The 21,592-nt window shown below is 43.8% G+C and overlaps 2 protein-coding genes across 6 annotated transcripts; one reads left to right on the forward strand and one right to left on the reverse strand.

Moving 5' to 3' along the window:
- Positions 1-451: 451 nt before the first annotated feature.
- On the forward strand, positions 452-9,674 carry rab34a (RAB34, member RAS oncogene family a). 2 transcript variants are annotated; one of them, XM_076976484.1, is made up of 11 exons: positions 452-657; positions 1,160-1,217; positions 1,407-1,498; positions 1,782-1,847; positions 2,271-2,372; positions 2,530-2,594; positions 7,254-7,305; positions 7,468-7,549; positions 7,739-7,829; positions 8,345-8,452; positions 8,779-9,674. In XM_076976484.1, exons 2-11 carry the CDS (start codon positions 1,164-1,166, stop codon positions 8,841-8,843), a joined length of 777 nt encoding a protein of 258 aa, XP_076832599.1. In that variant the 5' UTR covers positions 452-657; positions 1,160-1,163; the 3' UTR covers positions 8,844-9,674. The 2 variants fall into 2 exon arrangements, with proteins under 2 accessions (XP_076832599.1, XP_076832600.1); XM_076976485.1 differs by lacking the exon at positions 1,782-1,847.
- Positions 9,675-11,517: 1,843 nt separating this feature from the next.
- On the reverse strand, positions 11,518-21,140 carry LOC143477748 (adenine phosphoribosyltransferase). Of its 4 annotated transcripts, none has more exons than XM_076976488.1 (6): positions 21,031-21,140; positions 16,686-16,779; positions 16,391-16,484; positions 15,658-15,804; positions 12,722-12,817; positions 11,518-12,518 (listed from the first exon to the last, which is right to left on the reverse strand). In XM_076976488.1, the coding sequence occupies exons 2-6, from the start codon at positions 16,752-16,754 to the stop codon at positions 12,289-12,291; spliced, it is 636 nt and encodes a 211-aa protein (XP_076832603.1). In that variant the 5' UTR covers positions 16,755-16,779; positions 21,031-21,140; the 3' UTR covers positions 11,518-12,288. The 4 variants fall into 4 exon arrangements, with proteins under 4 accessions (XP_076832603.1, XP_076832602.1, XP_076832604.1 ...); XM_076976487.1 differs by lacking the exon at positions 21,031-21,140 and adding an exon at positions 20,643-20,783; XM_076976489.1 differs by lacking the exon at positions 21,031-21,140 and adding an exon at positions 17,123-17,224.
- Positions 21,141-21,592: the final 452 nt, after the last annotated feature.

Genomic DNA, 21,592 nt, shown 5'->3' on the forward strand with positions numbered 1-21,592 from the left:
TTAGAACTGTCACTTTAATGTTATTTTGATATTAATGCATTTATTTGTGCATTTTAAATGTCACTAATAAAAATTACACGCAAATAAATAAATAAGATGAAGGAACTGTTCCTGTTTCTCTGCAGAACTTTCGTGCTTTACTTCAATTCTGAATCTCTCAACACCACAGCTCACGCGCTCCCGCCATCTTTACTCTCTTTTGAACCGAGACTGATATTATCACAGCTAAAAATAATTGGAAAAGACATCCAGCCATCTGAAATAAGACTATAGATCACAGACAAAGAGAAATAATCTAGAAATAAAAACTACAGAAATTATAGAAAAAATGATATACAATTCTACAAACCCATGTGTTTAACACTAGACATGTATCACCGTCAGTAATATGAGTGTGTAGTTCAGGGTTGCGGCGCTAGGGGGCAGACGAGCCGTCATCACGCTACTCTGGGTTTAAACGCCTGGGATGAATCTGCACCAGCAGCCAACCCGGCACTTCCGTAGACGGGAGTCTGGAAAAGTTTCCCTCATCGAGAAACCCTTCATCGGTGAAACACGCGTTCTGAAAATAAACGTGTCTCTCCTTGTGCACTAAGTAATAAACACAAGTGTTCAGTGATATCAGACGTTATCAAGCGAAGCGACTTGTGTCCTGTGGTAAGTGGATATTCGTATGCAGCTGCATTGATGACTTTATTACATTGTTATAAATTGTTACATGGTGTCCAAAACTTGTAAACTTTTCTTAAAACGCAAGGCACTTAAAACAGCCTACATCTGTGCTCGAGTGGTGCTGTAAGAAAACCAAGATGAGTTTAAGTGTAGCATCGCCAGCCCGACACAGTTTAGGCTGTTAGGACACGAAGGAGAAGATTCTTTGTCTGCACATTTACAGGATTAAGATTAGCGGGACTTCATCCTGGTCGCCCACGCTGAATGAATCCAGTTATCGTCCTTCTGATGGACCAAGCTGTACTAGTACTTTAACATTCGCTAGTTTGGTAATGTTATATAAGATATGTCTTATTTATTTCATTAATATTTGAACTAAACGACTAAAGCGAAAGGCAGTAGCGCATCAAAGGAACTCTGGAGCAGGAGGTTCGTGATTTGTTGCGAAATTCCTCGGTGTGATTCACACTGTTGTGTTTATCCACAGCGCCATGAGTGTGCTGCCCCCTGTCCGCAAAGACCGAGTCATCACGCACCTTCCTGAGGTAACCTATGTGTGGGGGGAGGGGTGTGTGTGTGTGTGTGTGTGTGTGTGTGTGGTGTCTGTGTGTGTATGTGATTGTGTGTGTATGTGATGTGTGTGATGTGTATGTGTGTATGTGTGTGTAAAATATCATATACCTAATTTCTTCATGCTTCTCTGTACTAACCGTCTGTGTTAATTTGAACTCTAGTGCTTCAATAAAGGGGCTGCACTCAACACAACGACTGACTTCCACACTAAAGTGAGAAAGGCCTGTCAGGAGCAGAGGACTGGTACAGTGGGGTGAGTGGTACAGTGGGGTGAGTGGTACAGTGGGGTGAGTGGAACAGTGGGGTGAGTGGTACAGTGGGGTGAGTGGTACAGTGGGGTGAGTGGTACAGTGGGGTGAGTGGAACAGTGGGGTGAGTGGTACAGTGGGGTGAGTGGTACAGTAGGGTGAGTGGTACAGTGGGGTGAGTGGTACAGTGGGGTGTAGCAGAGTGCTTGAATGTTGTGGTTCTCTCTCTCTCTCTCTCTCTCTCTCTCTCTCTCTCTCTCTCTCTCACACCCTGTTTTTGCCCAGTAGATTTAAAATCTCCAAAATCATTGTAGTTGGAGACCTGGCGGTTGGGAAGACCTGTCTGATTAATAGGTAAGGGTTAGGGTTACCTGTCTGATTAATAGGTAAGGGTTAGGGTTAGCTGTCTGATTAATAGGTAAGGGTTAGGGTTAGCTGTCTGATTAATAGGTAAGGGTTAGGGTTACCTGTCTGATTAATAGGTAAGGGTTAGGGTTACCTGTCTGATTAATAGGTAAGGGTTAGGGTTACCTGTCTGATTAATAGGTAAGGGTTAGGGTTAGCTGTCTGATTAATAGGTAAGGGTTAGGGTTAGCTGTCTGATTAATAGGTAAGGGTTAGGGTTAGCTGTCTGATTAATAGGTAAGCAGTTGAAAGGAGAGCAGCCATCTTTGATTAATGTTTACCAACATTGCTGAGCTGAACTGTTCCTCTAAATTCCTCTATAAGTGCTTCCAAAGCAGTTTAATTTATGCACATTTTTTTCTTTTTTGTTAGATTTTGTAAAGATGTGTTTGACAAAAATTACAAAGCCACCATTGGTGTGGACTTTGAGATGGAGCGGTTTGAAGTCCTAGGAGTTCCTTTTAGCCTCCAGCTGTAAGTATCAGGTTGTGTGTGTGTGTGTGTGTGTGTGTGTGTGTGTGTGTGTGTGTGTGTGTGTGTGTGTGTGCGTGTGTGTGTGACATTCTCACATCTTTTCCAGCTCCAGCATAATTACTGGAGCAGATATGTTAATCTGTTCTTCTGTCTGCAGATGGGACACCGCAGGTCAAGAGAGATTCAAGTGCATCGCGTCCACGTACTACCGAGGAGCACAGGGTCAGTGTGTGTGGGGCTACAGCACAGGGTCAGTGTGTGTGGGGCTACAGCACAGGGTCAGTGTGTGTGGGGCTACAGCACAGGGTCAGTGTGTGTGGGGCTACAGCACAGGGTCAGTGTGTGTGGGGCTACAGCACAGGGTCAGTGTGTGTGGGGCTACAGCACAGGTTCAGTGTGTGTGGGGCTACAGCACAGGGTCAGTGTGTGTGTGTGGGGCTACAGCACAGGGTCAGTGTGTGTGGGGCTACAACACTGGGTCAGTGTGTGTGTGGAGCTACAACACAGGGTCAGTGTGTGTGGGGCTACAGCACAGGGTCAGTGTGTGTGTGTGGGGCTACAGCACAGGGTCAGTGTGTGTGGGGCTACAGCACAGGGTCAGTGTGTGTGGGGCTACAGCACAGGGTCAGTGTGTGTGGGGCTACAGCACAGGCTCAGTGTGTGTGTGTGGAGCTACAACACAGGGTCAGTGTGTGTGGGGCTACAGCACAGGGTCAGTGTGTGTGTGTGGGGCTACAGCACAGGGTCAGTGTGTGTGGGGCTACAGCACAGGGTCAGTGTGTGTGGGGCTACAGCACAGGGTCAGTGTGTGTGTGGAGCTACAACACAGGGTCAGTGTGTGTGGGGCTACAGCACAGGGTCAGTGTGTGTGGGGCTACAGCACAGGGTCAGTGTGTGTGTGGGGCTACAGCACAGGGTCAGTGTGTGTGGGGCTACAGCACAGGGTCAGTGTGTGTGTGGGGCTACAGCACAGGGTCAGTGTGTGTGGGGCTACAGCACAGGGTCAGTGTGTGTGGGGCTACAGCACAGGGTCAGTGTGTGTGGGGCTACAGCACAGGGTCAGTGTGTGTGTGGAGCTACAGCACAGGGTCAGTGTGTGTGGGGCTACAGCACAGGGTCAGTGTGTGTGGGGCTACAGCACAGGGTCAGTGTGTGTGTGGAGCTACAGCACAGGGTCAGTGTGTGTGGGGCTACAGCACAGGGTCAGTGTGTGTGGGGCTACAGCACAGGTTCAGTGTGTGTGGGGCTACAACACGGGGTCAGTGTGTGTGTGGGGCTACAGCACAGGGTCAGTGTGTGTGGGGCTACAGCACAGGGTCAGTGTGTGTGGGGCTACAGCACAACAGGCACAGTGGAACAAAGGAGAAGGAAATTTATATGTATTTATATGCAAACTATTTAACTGCATTCAGGTTGAAGTTTTAATCAATTACATTAATATCTAACAAATACAATATTTTACCCACTAAACACATTTTATCCACATAAGCACTTTATCCAGTGTGCACTCACATCCTCAGTCTGAGGGTGTGTTCCCTGCAGGGAGGAGCAGATAGAATACTGGAGCTGTGGGGGTGAGACAGGACAGAGTCAAACAGGCGTTTGCTGGTAACAATGAACAACTAACAACTGTACTTGTATGGGAGCAGTTCAACCTCACTGTCAAAATACAGGCAGACGTCAAAACCAAGAGATAACGACCAGAAAACCAGAGGAACATCTAGAGAGTAAAACAGAGTCTAAAAACAGGTAAAAAGTAGAGAAACAGGAGCAGAGGTGCCAGTACAACAAGGCAAATCCAAAACAGCCAGCAGAGGGCAGACAAACCCAGAACACACAGTGAGGCTCAGAGGACCTTGGCAATACATCACACAGATGTCATAGAAGAGATAGATATAAATACACCAGGTGTAATTGTAAACAGGTGCAAATGTTCGGCACTACTGTCCCACGTTTTCAGATAATTCTTAATAGTGGAATTGTCCCTTGCTTAAGGTTCTAAATGACTTACTTCTAGCTGTGGAAGTTGTGCAATTTTAATTCTTTTAGACCTAAGTGCAACATTTGACTATCGACCATCCTGTTAGATTGCCTGACATATGGTGTCGGCATAGGAGTAGCGCAAAAGTGGCTTATTTAGAGAATCTAGCCTTCTCAGTTAAGTTGATTGAACCCTCCTCCTCCTCTTCAACACCTGTTGCTTGTGGTGTACCACAGGGATCTATTCTGGGACCTATCCTTTTTTCTTTATATATACTCCCTCTTGGGTCTATCTTTTGAAAGTATAATATCTCATCATTGCTATGCAGGTGACACAGATATATCTTCTACTAAACACACACAAAAACTGCTCTTGTAGGATTGTTTGATGGAAGTCGAGTGCTGGATGTTGAGTGCTGGATGAGAATTTCCTTAAACCAAGAAAAAACAGATATTATTATCTTTGGAAATCCTGACCCTCTAAGAGCTTTAGCCAATGACTTGGGGCCTTTGAAAACCAATGTGCATGACGCTCCTCTAACCAGTGGTGTTTAGACACTCCTATAACCAGTGGTGTTTAGACGCTCCTCTAACCAGTGGTGTTTAGACGCTCCTCTAACCAGTGGTGTTTAGACGCTCCTGTAACCAGTGGTGTTTAGACGCTCCTGTAACCAGTGGTGTTTAGACGCTCCTGTAACCAGTGGTGTTTATATATTCCTCTAACCAGTGGTGTTTATATATTCCTCTAACCATCATAAAGTCATCATGTTCTATCTCTGTGTTATATTTCCAGGGATTTTTCTCAATTTCTGTTTATGCCTATGTGACGGGCAGAGGTGAGCAACTAAAAGGAAGCGATCACGCCAAGTCTCAGGGAAAGAGGATGGTTTAATAGAAAGTGTGCAAACCAAAAACCCGTGCATGGTTCCAGATTAAGGAAATAATAACCAGCAGTCAACTGGTACAACTGGCCGGATGTGCGGCTTACAGCGGCAGCACACAAAACACAACAAAGGGGCGGGAGGGCGGGGACAAGACAGGGACCCGTTCCCTGCCGTCCTGAGCTGAAACACAAAACACATAAGCTCCTCGTCACAGGACGCAGACCAGGCAGGGACCCGTTCCCTGCAGTCCTGGAGCTGAAAACATAAAAAGACAGACAGGTTAGCTCGCCTCCTGGGCGGGACCCTGGACCGACTGGGCCGTCAACAAGACGATAACCACGCCCCGGTCGGTCACAGGGCCCTCGCGCCCTAACCAGCCTTAGGCCGCTTAAGCCCCACCGCTGTGCGCGGACCGGGAGCACATGGCCCAACACACGTCACAGGTGTGGATGTGTGCAGGCCACCACACTGGGGTGCGGCCACGGCTTCCACAAACACCTCCCGAACCTACCTCCTTGCTCGGAGCTGACCCCTGCCCTTTTCGCTAGGGGTCACCCCAGACTCCTGGGGAGTGAACCCCTCCTGGGGCCCCTCATCTCAAGGTGGACTCCTCCACCCAACCCAGGAGCGCCAGAGACCAGGGCCCTGGCAATGCGCATCAGGGACACGCTGGTCACCCCGAGCTCGAAGGAGAGGGTCTCCTCCTGGAGACCCCACTAGGTCCGGGAGTGCCGCAGTCCACCACCAGGAGCGACCTGCAACACACACACACACACGCACACAGACAACACAACACAAAACGCGCACTGCTCTGACCACTGACCCCCCTTTTACACAGGGGGGAAGGGACCCCTTCTTGGCATGAGAAGACACCCTGTCCTTACACCCCAGGCATCCTCAGCCTACAAAGGGGTACAGGGGCTCCTCCCTGCTCAGGGGTCCCTCCCAACCGGTCAGGTCTCCTGATGGAGCAGTGCCTTCTGAGCCACATGTCGTGGCTCAGGAACCCCATAGCTCCCCCCCAAAAACATATTTAGGGGGGGCCCCTCCGGGGAATAACAAAACAAAAAACACAGACACAACATATAACACACACGCACCTAGGATGCCCTGGCACGGGACCTCAAATGGGCCCCTCCCCACACACAGTGAAGAGGGGTGCAAGAGAGGAATTACATAAAACAAAGCACGCTACACTCTAGGACAAAACGAACACGCAAAGACAGAACACAAACAAACGGACAGGACCCACTGATGCGCGCGCTCTGCGGAGCGCGACGCGCCCACTCCAGCTCTCTCTCTCATCGTTTTCACCACTGTGAGGCACCGGTAGTTTCGCTGGGCGAGAGCGGAGTCTACTGGTCCCCAGCTCTAGTCACCGCCGTGTTAAGTACGGGTCTTACACAAACAACATTTAAACACGGCGGGACGAGTGGGGACAGACTCAACACACTCTCGGACAATACACGACAAACACACAGCACGTAGACAAACACTTACCACGAGACATGACCACCAATGAAGAAGAAAGTAAGGGAGACTGGCGGCTTCCGAAAGGTGGCTGGTTATTCTGTGACGGGCAGGGGTGAGCAACTAAAAGGAAGTGATCACGCCAAGTCTCAGGGAAAGAGGATGGTTTAATAGAAAGTGTGCAAACCAAAAACCTGTGCATGGTTCCAGATTAAGGAAATAATAACCAGCAGTCAACTGGTACAAAGACAAGACATATATAGACGAACAAACGACCCTCAGGTGAGACGGATCACGGGTCCCGCCCACCTGAAGGACGAACATCACGTGACCAAAAACAGGACATCTGCCGCTGTAAACGGGGGCGACCGGCAGGGGGCCCCCCACAACGTGACAGCCTAGTTTTATTTTTTATATATTTTAGGTATTTTGGCATGTGTTATTTTATATATTGTTCATCACTTTGGTTGGCACTTGATGTCATTTAAATGTGCTATAGAACTAAAGATGACTTGATTCTCAACATTCATGTTTGTTTGATTTTCAGCCATAATAATCGTTTTTGATTTGAATGATGTGGCCTCTCTTCAGCATACCAGGTAAGTCTCATGACTTATTATATTTGGAAGTTAGAAAGTAAATTCATTAAAACCTAAAGGAAAAGAAATGTAAAGTGTTCAGGAATGTTAAGCTAATAAGATGAATAAGAATGATGTTAACGTAGACATGTTGCATTTCAAGGGCCGTGTTGTGTTTCCCAGGCAGTGGCTGGAAGATGCCATGAAGGAGAATGACCCTGCTGGTATACAGCTCTTCCTGGTTGGCACAAAGAAAGACTTAAGTGTGAGTGTGTGTGTCCGTTTCCCTTTTAAGTAAAACAACAAAAACTAAAAATAGACCCAGTAACCATGCAGAATTCAGGAAACCATGATTGAGCCCTTTGAGTGTGATGGAACACATCAGTTCACATCTAGGAAGGCTGTGATGCCCTCAGGCCTCATTTCATATCAGCCATTTCTGCCTGTCCATCAGTCTCCTGCGCAGTACTGTCTCATCGAACAGGATGCTATTAGAATAGCTGCTGACATCAACGCCGAGTTCTGGGCTGTGTCTGCTCTGTCTGGTGAGTCTTTCTCTCTGCAATTCATGGTAATTTAAGGCATTTCTGTAACTGATGTCATACCACTCGATTACACACACACAAGAAATGGGCCAATCCAAATCAACATTTAATGACCACTGAATTTAATAGTCATAACAGCAAATAACTGGTCAGACAATGACACACCAGCGATAAACTCCACCCACTCCAGACGTGTGCCGCTGTGGGCTTGTTTCTACTCTCTGCTGCATTCGTGGAAAAAGCTGGAAACAAAGTTCACTTTCTCCACAGTCTTCTAGTAGTTAAAGATAAAATTATTCAAGGGTTGAAATGTTTTGATATAAAATTTGAATCAACATGTCTTGGTGTTCAGAATGTTGCTTTGCTGTTGTTTTGCTGTAGAGACAATTACACACTGAACATTCTGCAGTTTTGAATTTGGGTCTTTCAGTTGTCCACGTGGACATTTGCTCATTTGCTTTTGACTGTGTTGCGGGTCTTGCTAAGATAATCTGATCATGGGGAACCACTTCCAGGGGAGAACGTGAGAGAGTTTTTCTTCCGGCTGGCTTGTCTGACGTTTGAGTCCAATGTGCTGGCTGAGTTGGAGAAGAGTAACTCCAGACGCATCGGGGACGTTGTCAGTGAGTACCACCCGTCCATCCTTACCCATCCAAACCTCAGTGGATCAGCTCCATGACTGAGCGGGTCTACACCCACAGGTCGGGAGAGGGTTACACACAAAGCTTTATTCAGTCACACTGATATTTATGCTATTGTTACTTGTGGCACATGGTTTACTAACAAATCTGATGTTGCAACTGGACAGATGTTGGCAACCCCCCATGTTACAGCTGTTATTTTTGAGAGGTTACTCGGAGATTTGGTATACCTGGGATTTAGCACGAATGAGCAGATGTTTCAGTGATGTGTGCAAGGTTTCTAATCATTATCCATCTTTTTTTCACAGAAATCAACAGCAACACAAGTAACTTATACACAACTAAGAAGAAGCAGCCAAACTGTTGTCAGTAAAGGGTGAAATTATTCTTTAAATTTAGGATACATTTGCACTGAAACTATGACGGTACCAAAGCAAACTTGTAACTTGTAAGTTTGGGAGAGTCTATAGAACCAAGATTTAACCAACCAGCAGTACTTTGTGATCCATGCAGTTGCTTGTCTTTAGACAGGGTGGCGCCCTCTGCTGGGAGAGGACGGTACATTCCTGAGTCAGAAATCCTGAGCTTTTCATTTTTGTTTGTCCCGTTTTCTGTGGACTAGAACGATCCTGTTTCCTTCAGTGTTTCAGATTCATGAATGATATTAATGTCAGTTTATTTCTGGATTTTTGTACTTTTACAGTGAATAAGGTATTACGATCGTGTACTGAAGCGTTGAAATGCAGAGGTGTCAATTCCAGGTTCAGAAAGTAAAAGTTCTCACCAGGATTTTGCTCAGGCTTCCTGGATTGTGTTGATTCCACTAATTTTACCTGGATTGCACTAATTAGAAAATCTAGCAAGTTTGAACAAAATCCTGGTGAGGACTTTTACTTTCTGAACCTGGAAGTGACACCTCTGTTGAAATGTAGTTCAAAGTGACCAGCTTTGCTTTTAGTATGCTATCAGAAATTCCATTTAAATATTAAAAATAGTATTAAAGTAGCATACGTATTTCTACATGGTTTAATAGTCAATTAAATTTCATTTTACTCAGTGTTATGCTAAACGATATACAGGTTTGTTTGTGTTTTTTTTTATATAAAACCTTTTTGGGGGGGGGGTTGACCCTTTTTTATGTATGATCTTAAATGAAAAGTCTAACATTGTCACTTATCAAATATGTAAATAAATTAATGCAAAATGTAATACAAATATTATACAAAAAATTATTATTTTTCTTCAGATAAGTTTTCTATTCTGTAACATCCTCTTCACCAAAACAAAATCCACATTTTAAATAGTTTAGTTTGCCTAAGAATATTTTGTAAATATGAAAATACTGTTCACACTGTGAATGAAAAGATGTGATATTGCTGAACTACGTGATTAGAATTCTGTTGAGCCACTGGTACAGGGGTGTCCAAACTGCGGGCCATTTGTGGCCCGAGGTCCAGTTTTCATTGGCCCGCAGCAAATTCTGAAAATACAGTTGAATATGTCCCGCACAAGAAGCTTGAGCTCAATTCTGTTACACTTCTCAGTTTCAACACTAGAAAGAGCCAGTGATGGAAACTGCTTCTCCACTAAACTAAACTAGTGAATGTAGAAGATTTCAAACACGGTGGGAAAGAAATTAATGGAAAGTGTATGTGTTTAATTTGGAATGAAGCTGTCGCTGTGATGAGAGTATAAATATTCGTCAGCATTATGAGACCAAACATCAGTCGTACACCAGTCCCGAACGAACACAGAAACTCTGGCAAATGGCAGCTAGCCTGCAAGATCAACAAGTTTTTTACATACTAACAAAATACAGGAAAACGCCACAACAGCAAGCTATGAAGTCGCTAAACTTATAGCCCAGCACAGCAAACCGTTCTTAGACAGTGATTTGATAAAGCAGTGCCTCATCAAAGTCACAGAAATAATGTGAACGGGAAAAGTGCAAAATTTCAGAACATGCAGAATGTGAGCTTAGCAGCATTTTATATTTCACCAGAAGATGGCAGTGTATACTATACTATACTATACTACACTATAGTCAGAGTTGGAAATAACTCCTCAGCGACCACCATCATAAACATCGGGGTCCCGCAAGGATGTGTGCTATCTCCCCTGCTGTTCACGCTGATGACCCACGACTGCTGTGCCAGATTTGATACAAATCACATCATCAAATTTGCCGATGACACAACAGTGGTGGGTCTCATCACTGACAACGATGACTCAGCATACAGAGAGGAGGTACAGTAACTCATTAACTGGTGTGAGAAGAACAACCTGCTTCTCAACGTCAACAAAACAAAAGAAATAACTGTGGACTTTAGGAAAAAACAACAAACACACATCCCACTCATCATAAATGGCAGTGCTGTGGAATCTGTGAAAAGCACAAAGTTCCTGGGAGTGCACATCACAGATGATCTCACATGGTCTACAAACACCACCGCCCTGGTCAAGAAAGCACAGACACGACTCCACTTCCTGCGGAGGATGAGAAGGGCCGACCTGCCCACATCCGCACTCACCACCTTCTACAGGGGTGCCATTGAAAGCATCCTGACCAGCAACCTCTCTGTCTGGCATGGCAGCTGTCTATCTGCAGACAAGAAGGCACTACAGAGGGTGGTGAGGACTGCAGAAAAGATCATCAGATCACCCTTACCAGCCATCAAGGATCTGTACACCTCACACTGCTTCAGGAGAGCAATGAACATCACCAAAGATCCCACACACCCAGCACACAAACTGTTTTCAATACTCCCATCAGGGAAGCGCTACCGTAGCGTACGGTCCCGTACCACCAGACTGGGAAACAGCTTCTTTCCACAAGCCATCAGACTCATCAACACACTGATGAGAACTACATAAACATTCCAAAGTTACTCATAATCATACCATTTCTTTCATCATGCACCTTGCACTTTACCCTTGCACCTTACATATTACATCCAACTACTTGACCACTGACTGTCCTTTCTGCTGCTATGTGTATGTATGTATACCCACCTATTGTCTAGTATTTTAGCCCTTTTACTGCATACTGTGTGTGTGTGTGTGTGTGTGTGTGTGTGTGAGTGTGTGTGTGTGTGTGTGTGTGTGTGTGTGTGTATTACTATGTTAATATTCTGTAACAGTATGTTAATTTGCACTGCTTGTGTGTGTATGTGTGTGTAAGTGAGTTAGTGAGTGATTATCAATATATGTTGCTAAACTGCACATTGGAACTGGCCAAACGCAATTTCAAACTTCTGTGTTAACCTTGTTACATAGATTTTTGACAATAAAGTTCTCTTGACTTGACTTGACTATACTATATTATACTAGAGAGGCAGATGGCAAAATGCCAGTCTGAATGGTTGGACATCCCTGCCTGTCCCCAGAATGCCAGGCTGAATGTTTGACCCCCACACATGTTCACCTCACCATATCTGGCCCTCAATGCAAAAAGTTTGGACACACCTGCACTAGTGCCTTGAATTTCCTGTTCAACATCACTGCACTAAGAAAAATGTACTTCTTGAGACCTGCGTGATTCTAACAGATTTTTCTCTGACCCCTCTTGAAAAAGTTATAAAACACTGGAATTGTACTTTCAATCATGCTGTTAAAACAGCATTTTAAAGTAAATTATAAACATATTTAACAGTGACCTAATAAGTGAACAGTTAAGTAATTTTCTTACAAATATTTTGCATAATTGTAGACAATGAATATATTTATTAGTGTTTTTTAATGTTAATAATCAAAAACCTGAGTTGATGTTTTTTGATAAAGTGTTTCCTCTGATGATCAGATTATGGATTAGATTTAATCTATTTCTCTTGGTCAGTCGAGTCTTGTGCGCTGTCTTTGTCTGCACACAAGGCAGAAGAATGCAAGTGAAGAAACGGAGGAGCCTTATTCAAGTTGAAGTCTCTGAACGATTCTAGATGATGTCTGTCAATCTCAGGCTGAAGCTCTTCAGGGACACAGTGTGAACACCTATAGTTCTCCTTAATCCACCTGCCACCCTCGCTGTTCTCAATGGCCACAGCTGCGACACCTGCGAAGAACAGGAGAGTGAGCGCAGGGTGAGACGGCCACGCTGCACCCACCCACCTTCTGAAGAAACTCACCACATATGTTATACAAATGCATTTTTATAGCAATGGGACACTGCGTGTCACCTTTGTAGTGTTCATTGTGAGTGTAAGAGTGTGGTGTGTGTGTGTGGTGGGTGTGTGTGTGCGTGTGTGGTTAGCTCACCTATAACTGTAGCTCCCAGTCTCTCCACTAGTTTGATGGCAGCTTTCATAGTGCCTCCAGTCTCGATCCACTGGTCCACTATGAGAACCCTCACACCTGCAGCAAACATCCCAACATGATACTCACACAGTTTGTCATGATGACACCAAATATTACACCAGGCGCACTGTGCATGCAGCCACTAGGAGACAAACAGTCCACAGATCTATAAAATAATTATTTTGACATTATTGTGGACATGAAATTAAGTTACATCTCAGATTATTAAAGATTATTTAAAAGACTCAATACTGTGAGAGCAAGGTTCTAACACTACATATATTATCACTAAAATCTACAAAGGAGTTTCTTCCAGTGTCAGTATGCATACAATAATCCTGAGCTGGGAAATTAACTGTCAGGAATAACGCATCGCCTTCAGATCATTAGCTGCACACCTGCCTCTCGTTTCTTCCTGCCCCTCCTCGACTACTTAAAGGCGGAAGTAACGCTTCCTGATTGCGAAATTTTCATGCCGCGTACCGAGCGTTCTAGATAGATTCCGTTGCCTGCCCGTGTTCTGACCTCGGTTTCCCTCGTAGACCTCTCCCTCAGCCTGACCCTCCTGTACCGTTCAGACTCTGCCTTCCTGTTGGGACCCTAGACCGATCTGACTTCCCGCCGCACACCTTTGTGTGCAACACCCCTGTGCATAACTCTCACAGCTTGCCGTGGGACATTGTTGTATTTTCAATAAAAGGGATTTTACTCCGCAATTGGATCCTACTCTGCCTAGTTGTTTTGTTACATGAACCCACATGGCTGGTCTAACTATTTGGTTTGAAACTAACACCAAAGGAGCCAGTGAAACATCTTCTGTTAAGAGTCACACTATGTGAGATGTTCCAAATGTTCGTGGACTCAGAGAAGGTTCTTTAATTCTCAGAACTTTTGCAATTTTACATGGTAGGTTTAACATTGCCACTTACACAATATTGCCAAAAGTATTAGCTCACCCATCCAAATTATCACTCTCAGGAGCTCAGTGAATTCCAATGTGTAACTGTGATAGGATGCCACCTGTGCAACAAATCCAGTCGTGAAACGTTCCTCGCTTCTAAATATTCCAGAGTCACCCGTCAGCTGTATTATAAGAAAATGGAAGTGTTTGGGAATGACAGCAACTCGGCCATGAAGTGGTAGGACACGTAAACTGATGGAGTGGGGTCAGCGGATGCTGAAGTGCATAGTGTGAAGAGGTCACCAACTGTCTAGAGTCAATCATTACAGACATCCAAACTTCATGTGGCCTTCAGATTAGCTCATGAACAGAGTGCAGAGAGCTTCATGGAATGGGTTTCCATAGTCGAGCAGATGCATCTAAGCCATACATCACCAAGTACAATGGAAAGCGTCGGACGCAGTGGTGTAAAGCACACCGCCACTGGACTCTAGAGCAGTGGAGGCATGTTCTCTGCAGTGACGAATACACTTCTCCATCTGGTAATCTGATGGACGACTCTGGGTTTGGCCGTTGCCAGGAGAACGGTACTGGTCTGACTGGATTTTGCCAAGTGTAAAACTTCTTCTTCCAACAAGGTCCATGAAGACGTGGATGACAGAGTCTGGTGTGGATGACCTTGACTGGCCTGCAAAGTCCTGACCTCAACCCGACCTCAACTCACCTTTGGGATGAATTAGAGCGGAGACTGAGAGCCAGGCCTTCTCATCCCACAACAATGACTTGACTGGAAAGCAATGTCTCAGTGAGCCCTCATGCCTGTGGTCACCTCTAAACCCCTCCCTTTAGTTATGCTGCTATAGATTAGCCTACCAGAGCCACATGCTCATCACTGGCACGTGAGCTATGTACGTTTAAATCAATGGTGGTTTAAATTCATGTCCACACACTCAACCTGTATTGTCTATATTTTTTGCATGCTTCTACCCAAGACGATTGCATGCAAGCACCTACAAGCACCTAGGAGATGGTCTGGCTTGCCGGTGGATGTGTCATTGGCTTGCTCACTGGGGGCTAGGACTCGGCACTTGTAAAGCTGCTTTGTGACAACAACTGTTGTAAAAAGCGCTATATAAATAAAATTTGATTGATTGATTGATTGGTCATTGCCACAAGAGGACATGCTGATGCTAGCTCCTACCTGAGGCTCACCATCTACACTGAAGGGACTGTGACTACTTGGCCGGGGAACAAGAACCTTAACTATAACTGTAGAACCGCCTTTTGTCCACAAATACGGACTTGTGTTAACGGGTCGCCCAATGGAGGATGGGTTCCCTTTGAGTCTTGGTCCTCCCGAGGTTTCTTCCTATTCCCCACCATCATAGGGAGTTTTTCCTCACCACTGTTACCTTTGGCTTGCTCATTAGGGATCTGGACCCATACGATTGTAAAGCTGCTTTGTGACAACATGTGTTGTAAAAAGGGCTATATAAATAAATTTTACTTGACTTGAATTGACTCCTAAACGTTATGGACAGCCTTCCCAGAAGACTAGAAGCTGTTCTAGCTGCAAAGGGTGAACCAACATCATACTGAACCCTATGGATTAGGAATAGGATTTCTCTTAAGCTAATATGTTAGTCAAGGAAGGTGAGCAAATTCTTTTGGCAATACAGTGTATATTAGATTGAGGACATTTTCTGCCATAAGCACTGGTGAAAAAGTAAATGTTTAAATATTCTCACTGTGGTTTGCACTTTGTGATCATGTGTATCACATAATTCAGGGGTCAGTAACTGCCTTTAATGTATAATCCAGACATCAGTACCTAGAATTTGGCTTTAACACAGTAACTGCCTTTAATATATAATCCAAATGTCAGTACCTAGTACCTGGCCTTAACACATTATTCAGATGTCAGTACCTAGCATCTGGCTTTAACACAATTCACGTTTCAGTACCTGGCTTAAATACATAATTCAGGTGTCAGTACCTGGCTTTAACACATCAATTCGCACTTCCATCATTTTTTCTCTGCTGGAGTAGTCACTGTAGTCCTGGGTCTGCGTCGTGACGCATAAGTGCCCTGCTTTCCGAATGGCCAGAAAGCCTTTCCCCAGAGTGGTGGCTATAGCCGATCCTGGAACACACACACACAACTGCTCAAACCTTTAACACCATTCACTTAAAATATATTAAACTGTATACAATTATAAATAACAATTATATATAATTTCATCTTAAAATATAGCCATAATCATCATTTAGGATTCACCTTAGCTACCAAAATAATTAATGAAAAATATAATTTAAAAAGAACACTTTTCAAAATAAATATAATTTCTTTAAAGTACATATATGTATAATTTATACAAGCTTTTACATATATATGACATATATAAAGTGCAATAATTATTCTAGGGTACTGTCTATTCCAAAATCCTAGTAAAATCTCTGTACAATGCATCAATTAGTACCATGTGCTTGAGTAAGCGGAAGATTGCAATGTATAACTCAAATATTTATGGAATCATAAGGCCTCCTCTTTAAATTAGATTTCTGATTCCAATACTGTTCCTCTTACCTGCTATATTTAGAGTCCCACCCCAGGATTCATGTGCACTGCTCTACTGATATGTCTACTGATATGTAGATAAAAATAAACACACACTCATGCCTTGGAGATACATGGTGAACTTTTTTGCAACAAAATGAAATCACTGTACCAAGGATGAAGCCCATTGCATCAATGCCCGCCACCAGATCAATTATATCATTGTGGAATGGTCTGAGGAGATCTTTCACACAGTCCGATAAGGCCTGGTTAAAGGGACAGAATACCAGTGCAGTCACAGACCAACAGAAGCACAGACAGACAAACACAATGTCGCATTACACCATTAAATTTCCTCTTCCTTCCTGTAATTAATGCATTTGTATTGTGTAATTGCAAATGCAACAATCTTTACAGAAAGTGATTCTTCAATCAAACCGCGTATAAACTGGCATATGAAACAATACCTGAGAATTGCAATAAAGTCTCGACGGGTCGAGCCACGCAAACCTCGGTCCTCTTGTGTTTGGTGCCATGAGGGACAAATACCAGCCTTCGCTTCTGGTGTTGGGAACAGATAAAAGATCCATTATGAGATTCTGAAATGTCCACTTTCTCGAACCGTTCAGTCGCGCTCGCAGCGTTTGAGGACCAGAGGACAGACTTGGCGACTTTATCGCTATATTTAGCGACTTTTCAACCCCCTCTAGCGACTCTTTTTCAAAAACAACTCTAGCAACTTTTTCTGGTGTTGTTGGAGACTTTTGTAGTCGGACATGTCGTTACTGTCCCCACCGAGCAGCGGGCGTCTGGTGAGCGCCGCGGTAAAGTTGGATCAGCGCCAGACATTCACGAAAGGATGGGCTCGTTATAAAAAAAATCAGATAGTGTATGTGATAAATACCTATTATGGAATTCCTACATATTGTGAATTTATGCCCACACAATGGCTTTCAGTAAAGATACATTTAGAAGATGTGAAAAGTTCGCATCTTTGAATTAACGAAGAGTTCGTGTTAGTCGGTAAGCGCTTCAGTGCCAAGACATCTCTTCAAAATAAAAGTCATGGGGTACAACTTTTAAATATGTGCAACGGAACATGTGCACCTATAAACACAAAGGTATCAAGTACATACAATGAGCAATGCATTCATGTGCATCTGGACTTGTGAAACATTTCTCACATTTGTGAAAACACATTGTAGCTCAGATTTCCTATATTTTGCATTGGTGAAGTAGAATACATGGGGCTCACTATTAAATAACATGACATAGACCCCCCATTTCAGGCCTATAGTGAAGGACACATTAGGAGCAATGCACTTCATGAGCATCTGGACTTGTGAAACACTTCTGACATTTGTGAAAACACATCAAATCTCAGATTTTCTGTTTTGCATTGCTAGAAGATGAGGCTTAACTTGCCCACCCATGTGATCATGGTGAAAAATAAAAATGACATGTAATCAGCTGAACACCCATTTCAGCTAAAGGTGCTTACGGGAGTAATGATCACACCTTATGGGAGTAATCACCACACCTTACGAGAGTAATCACCACACCTTACAGGAGTAATCACCACACCTTACAGGAGTAATCACCACACCTTACGAGAGTAATCAAATCAAATCAAAATCAAATCAAATTTTATTTATATAGCGCTTTTTACAACAGTTGTTGTCACAAAGCAGCTTTACAAGTGCCGGGTTCAAGCCCCCAGTGAGCAAGCCAAAGGCGACAGTGGCAAGGAAAAACTCCCTAGTTTTTGCATGAGGAAGAAACCTTGAGAGGAACCAAGACTCAGGCCCATCCTCCTCTGGCCGACACCGGTCACCATGACAACAACAACAATATAGACAGAATGTAGACAGAATCACCACACCTTACGAGAGTAATCACCACACCTTACGAGAGTAATCACCACACCTTACGGGAGTAATCACCACACCTTACGGGAGTAATCACCACACCTTACAGGAGTAATCACCACACCTTACAGGAGTAATCACCACACCTTACGGGAGTAATCACCACACCTTACGGGAGTAATCACCACACCTTACGGGAGTAATCACCACACCTTACAGGAGTAATCACCACACCTTACGGGAGTAATCACCACACCTTACGGGAGTAATCACCACACCTTACAGGAGTAATCACCACACCTTACGGGAGTAATCACCACACCTTACAGGAGTAATCACCACACCTTACGGGAGTAATCACCACACCTTACGGGAGTAATCACCACACCTTACGGGAGTAATCACCACACCTTACAGGAGTAATCACCACACCTTACGGGAGCAATGACCACACCTTACGAGAGTAATGACCACACCTTACAGGAGTAATCACCACACCTTACGGGAGTAATCACCACACCTTACGGGAGTAATCACCACACCTTACAGGAGTAATCACCACACCTTACAGGAGTAATCACCACACCTTACGGGAGTAATGACCACACCTTACGGGAGCAATGACCACACCTTACGAGAGTAATGACCACACCTTACAGGAGTAATCACCACACCTTACAGGAGTAATCACCACACCTTACGGGAGTAATCACCACACCTTACGGGAGTAATCACCACACCTTACGGGAGTAATCACCACACCTTACAGGAGTAATCACCACACCTTACGGGAGTAATCACCACACCTTACGGGAGTAATCACCACACCTTACAGGAGTAATCACCACACCTTACGGGAGTAATCACCACACCTTACAGGAGTAATCACCACACCTTACGGGAGTAATCACCACACCTTACGGGAGTAATCACCACACCTTACGGGAGTAATCACCACACCTTACGGGAGTAATCACCACACCTTACAGGAGTAATCACCACACCTTACGGGAGTAATCACCACACCTTACGGGAGTAATCACCACACCTTACGGGAGTAATCACCACACCTTACAGGAGTAATCACCACACCTTACAGGAGTAATCACCACACCTTACGGGAGTAATCACCACACCTTACGGGAGTAATCACCACACCTTGCAAATCTGTTGATGATTTTGTTCTTTCAAATTATAACACCACAAGCTTTTTGTCCAAGTCTAAACATATACTCCGTACATTCATCCTAATAGCTCAGCATGTCTCAGTCTACACTGTACACTCAAAATATAGAGGAGTGGGCCAGCCTGAGTCCACAGGCTGAAGGTTGATGTCCATCCTGCGTGTTCGATGTGGTGTGAAATGTTCTGGTGACACTGTGAGCACGAGCTGCACAACCTAAACACTGACCAAATTGAAGATGACCTATGACCTCTACCTACTCTTTATGTTAGCACTACAACACTACTACTCTACCTACTCTTATGTTAGTGACCAACTCAAGAACCCTTATCAACAACAACAACAAAAATAATAATAACAATTGTTATTGTGATTATTATGAATAATAGTAATAATAATAAGGTTAAGCAGAGAAACCTTAAAACAATTCTAAACTTAAGACACCTAAGCTATAGTTATTAATTTACTATACAAAGGCACGTTGAAGTAGCGACGAGGTCCAGGTTTGATTGTCAAACAGTACAGCTCGTGGTATCATATATAGCACGGACGTAATTTGGGGGGGGGGGGGGGGGGGGGGTGACTTTAAAACAAATATTTAAATAGCGACGCATCAGGCGCTATGACCACGCAGAAAACGACCGCTCCGAGTTCTCACGCTCAAAATCACGTCGTTCATCTGAACTTTATCACGTACAGATGATACAACAATCTTTAATAAAAAAATAACGCAGTAGTCTAAAGTTTAAATTGAGTTTACCTATCGCGATTCCTTTGTGAATTTCTTAGAATTATTTTATTTAAATGTACATTGTTTTGGGTATGTGACGAATATATCTTTATTGGCCTAATACGATGCTAAGAAAGTTTTCTATAAAAGTTGCATATTATAAATGGGCTATATAACTTTAACGATAGCCTACACTTGAAGTTCACACGTTAAGCCTGTGTCGAGGTTCTAACAGATTTAGCAAATTTGTGCTGAATTTTGCATTATCGCATTTGCAACGTTTAATTAACGCTTTAGTGGGTAGCCTATTTGAAACACCCTTTCATAAACATAAAAGTATCTTAATTATAAATAAAAAAAGATGGTTTACCAACATCGTGTCATATTGCATCAGGTAAATTTACATCGTGATTCTGTCTCCTGCAAATCCCACTAATATCTTAACAGTAAGCAAGTGTGCCTCACAAAATGTGCCTGTTATAATCGACGAACTTGTGCTTTAAGGATAGCGGTGTTCCTGCAAACTGTAGAATCATAGGAACTGTAGGCTTAGGCAATAGGTGCTCATGTTTAAGAATATCTTAACTCTGAATACTAACTACGTTTCGGTATTTCATAAGTAGGTCGTTTTAAACTTGATTACCTGGGGTTAATAAAGTTCACAGGCATGACCTATTGGTCAGTGGTTACGCTTCAGTTTCATTTTACGCTTTGGTTCCGAAGCGTAAGAGCGCAGCTTCGTGTGAATATCACGGCCATATAAACAGAACCTCCTCATCAGCACACCTGATGTTCTTGGCACTCGTGTGATTAGTGTTTGGACATGAGGACAATTTGAATTATGTGCACCGTAATTTGCACTTAAACAAATATGCAAATATACAAGCTACCCTGAATTCACCTACGTAGTCAGCAAACTTCATACGCTCTGCTTGCAAGTCCTATTGCTAAAAGCTATGTGATTGTAAAAAAATGTCTGTGCAGTTATTAGCATGGACGTTATAAAGAAGTAGAGTAAATTAATGATTTACATTTAGTCGGTTGTCGTTTATATGTCCACAATGAAAAGGCTTCAGTCGTACGTCCCCACTGAGGTCACTCCCCATGCCTTTTGTGGAGTCTAAACGATGCCCAATCTCGTTGGGTGGTAAGAATCACCCCATCTCTCGTTACTATGGGAAACGCCACAGGAACCTCCTCCTTGTTGCGTCACAAGAGTAAACCTCCGCTTTTGGAGGTAACGAGTTCAAGGGTAACTTGCGGTCAAATATGGAGTGAGATTACTGTCTTTAATATGAGAACGCAAAGATAAGGTTAAATCGAGCAAGTCAGACACACTGAGCACGCAAAATCAAGAAAACCAAACAAAAACAGTGACAGCGAGAGCAGAGAAACAATAATTGTACGGTTAAGTGTGCTCACTTCACTGTTTTCAGTGCGCGTTTCAGTTTTTTGCTCACTTCTAAAATTTCTGCTCACTTCATGATCACAAGTGTAATAAATACGTCACAGATCAAGGCTTGGTAGATGATTACCTGAACCATCGATTGCATTTTTTTAACAATAAGACGTCATGGTTAGCTAAAGTGCCAC

This window comes from Brachyhypopomus gauderio, chromosome 16, assembly GCF_052324685.1.
Source record: "Brachyhypopomus gauderio isolate BG-103 chromosome 16, BGAUD_0.2, whole genome shotgun sequence".
NCBI classification, from domain to species: Eukaryota; Metazoa; Chordata; class Actinopteri; order Gymnotiformes; family Hypopomidae; genus Brachyhypopomus; species Brachyhypopomus gauderio.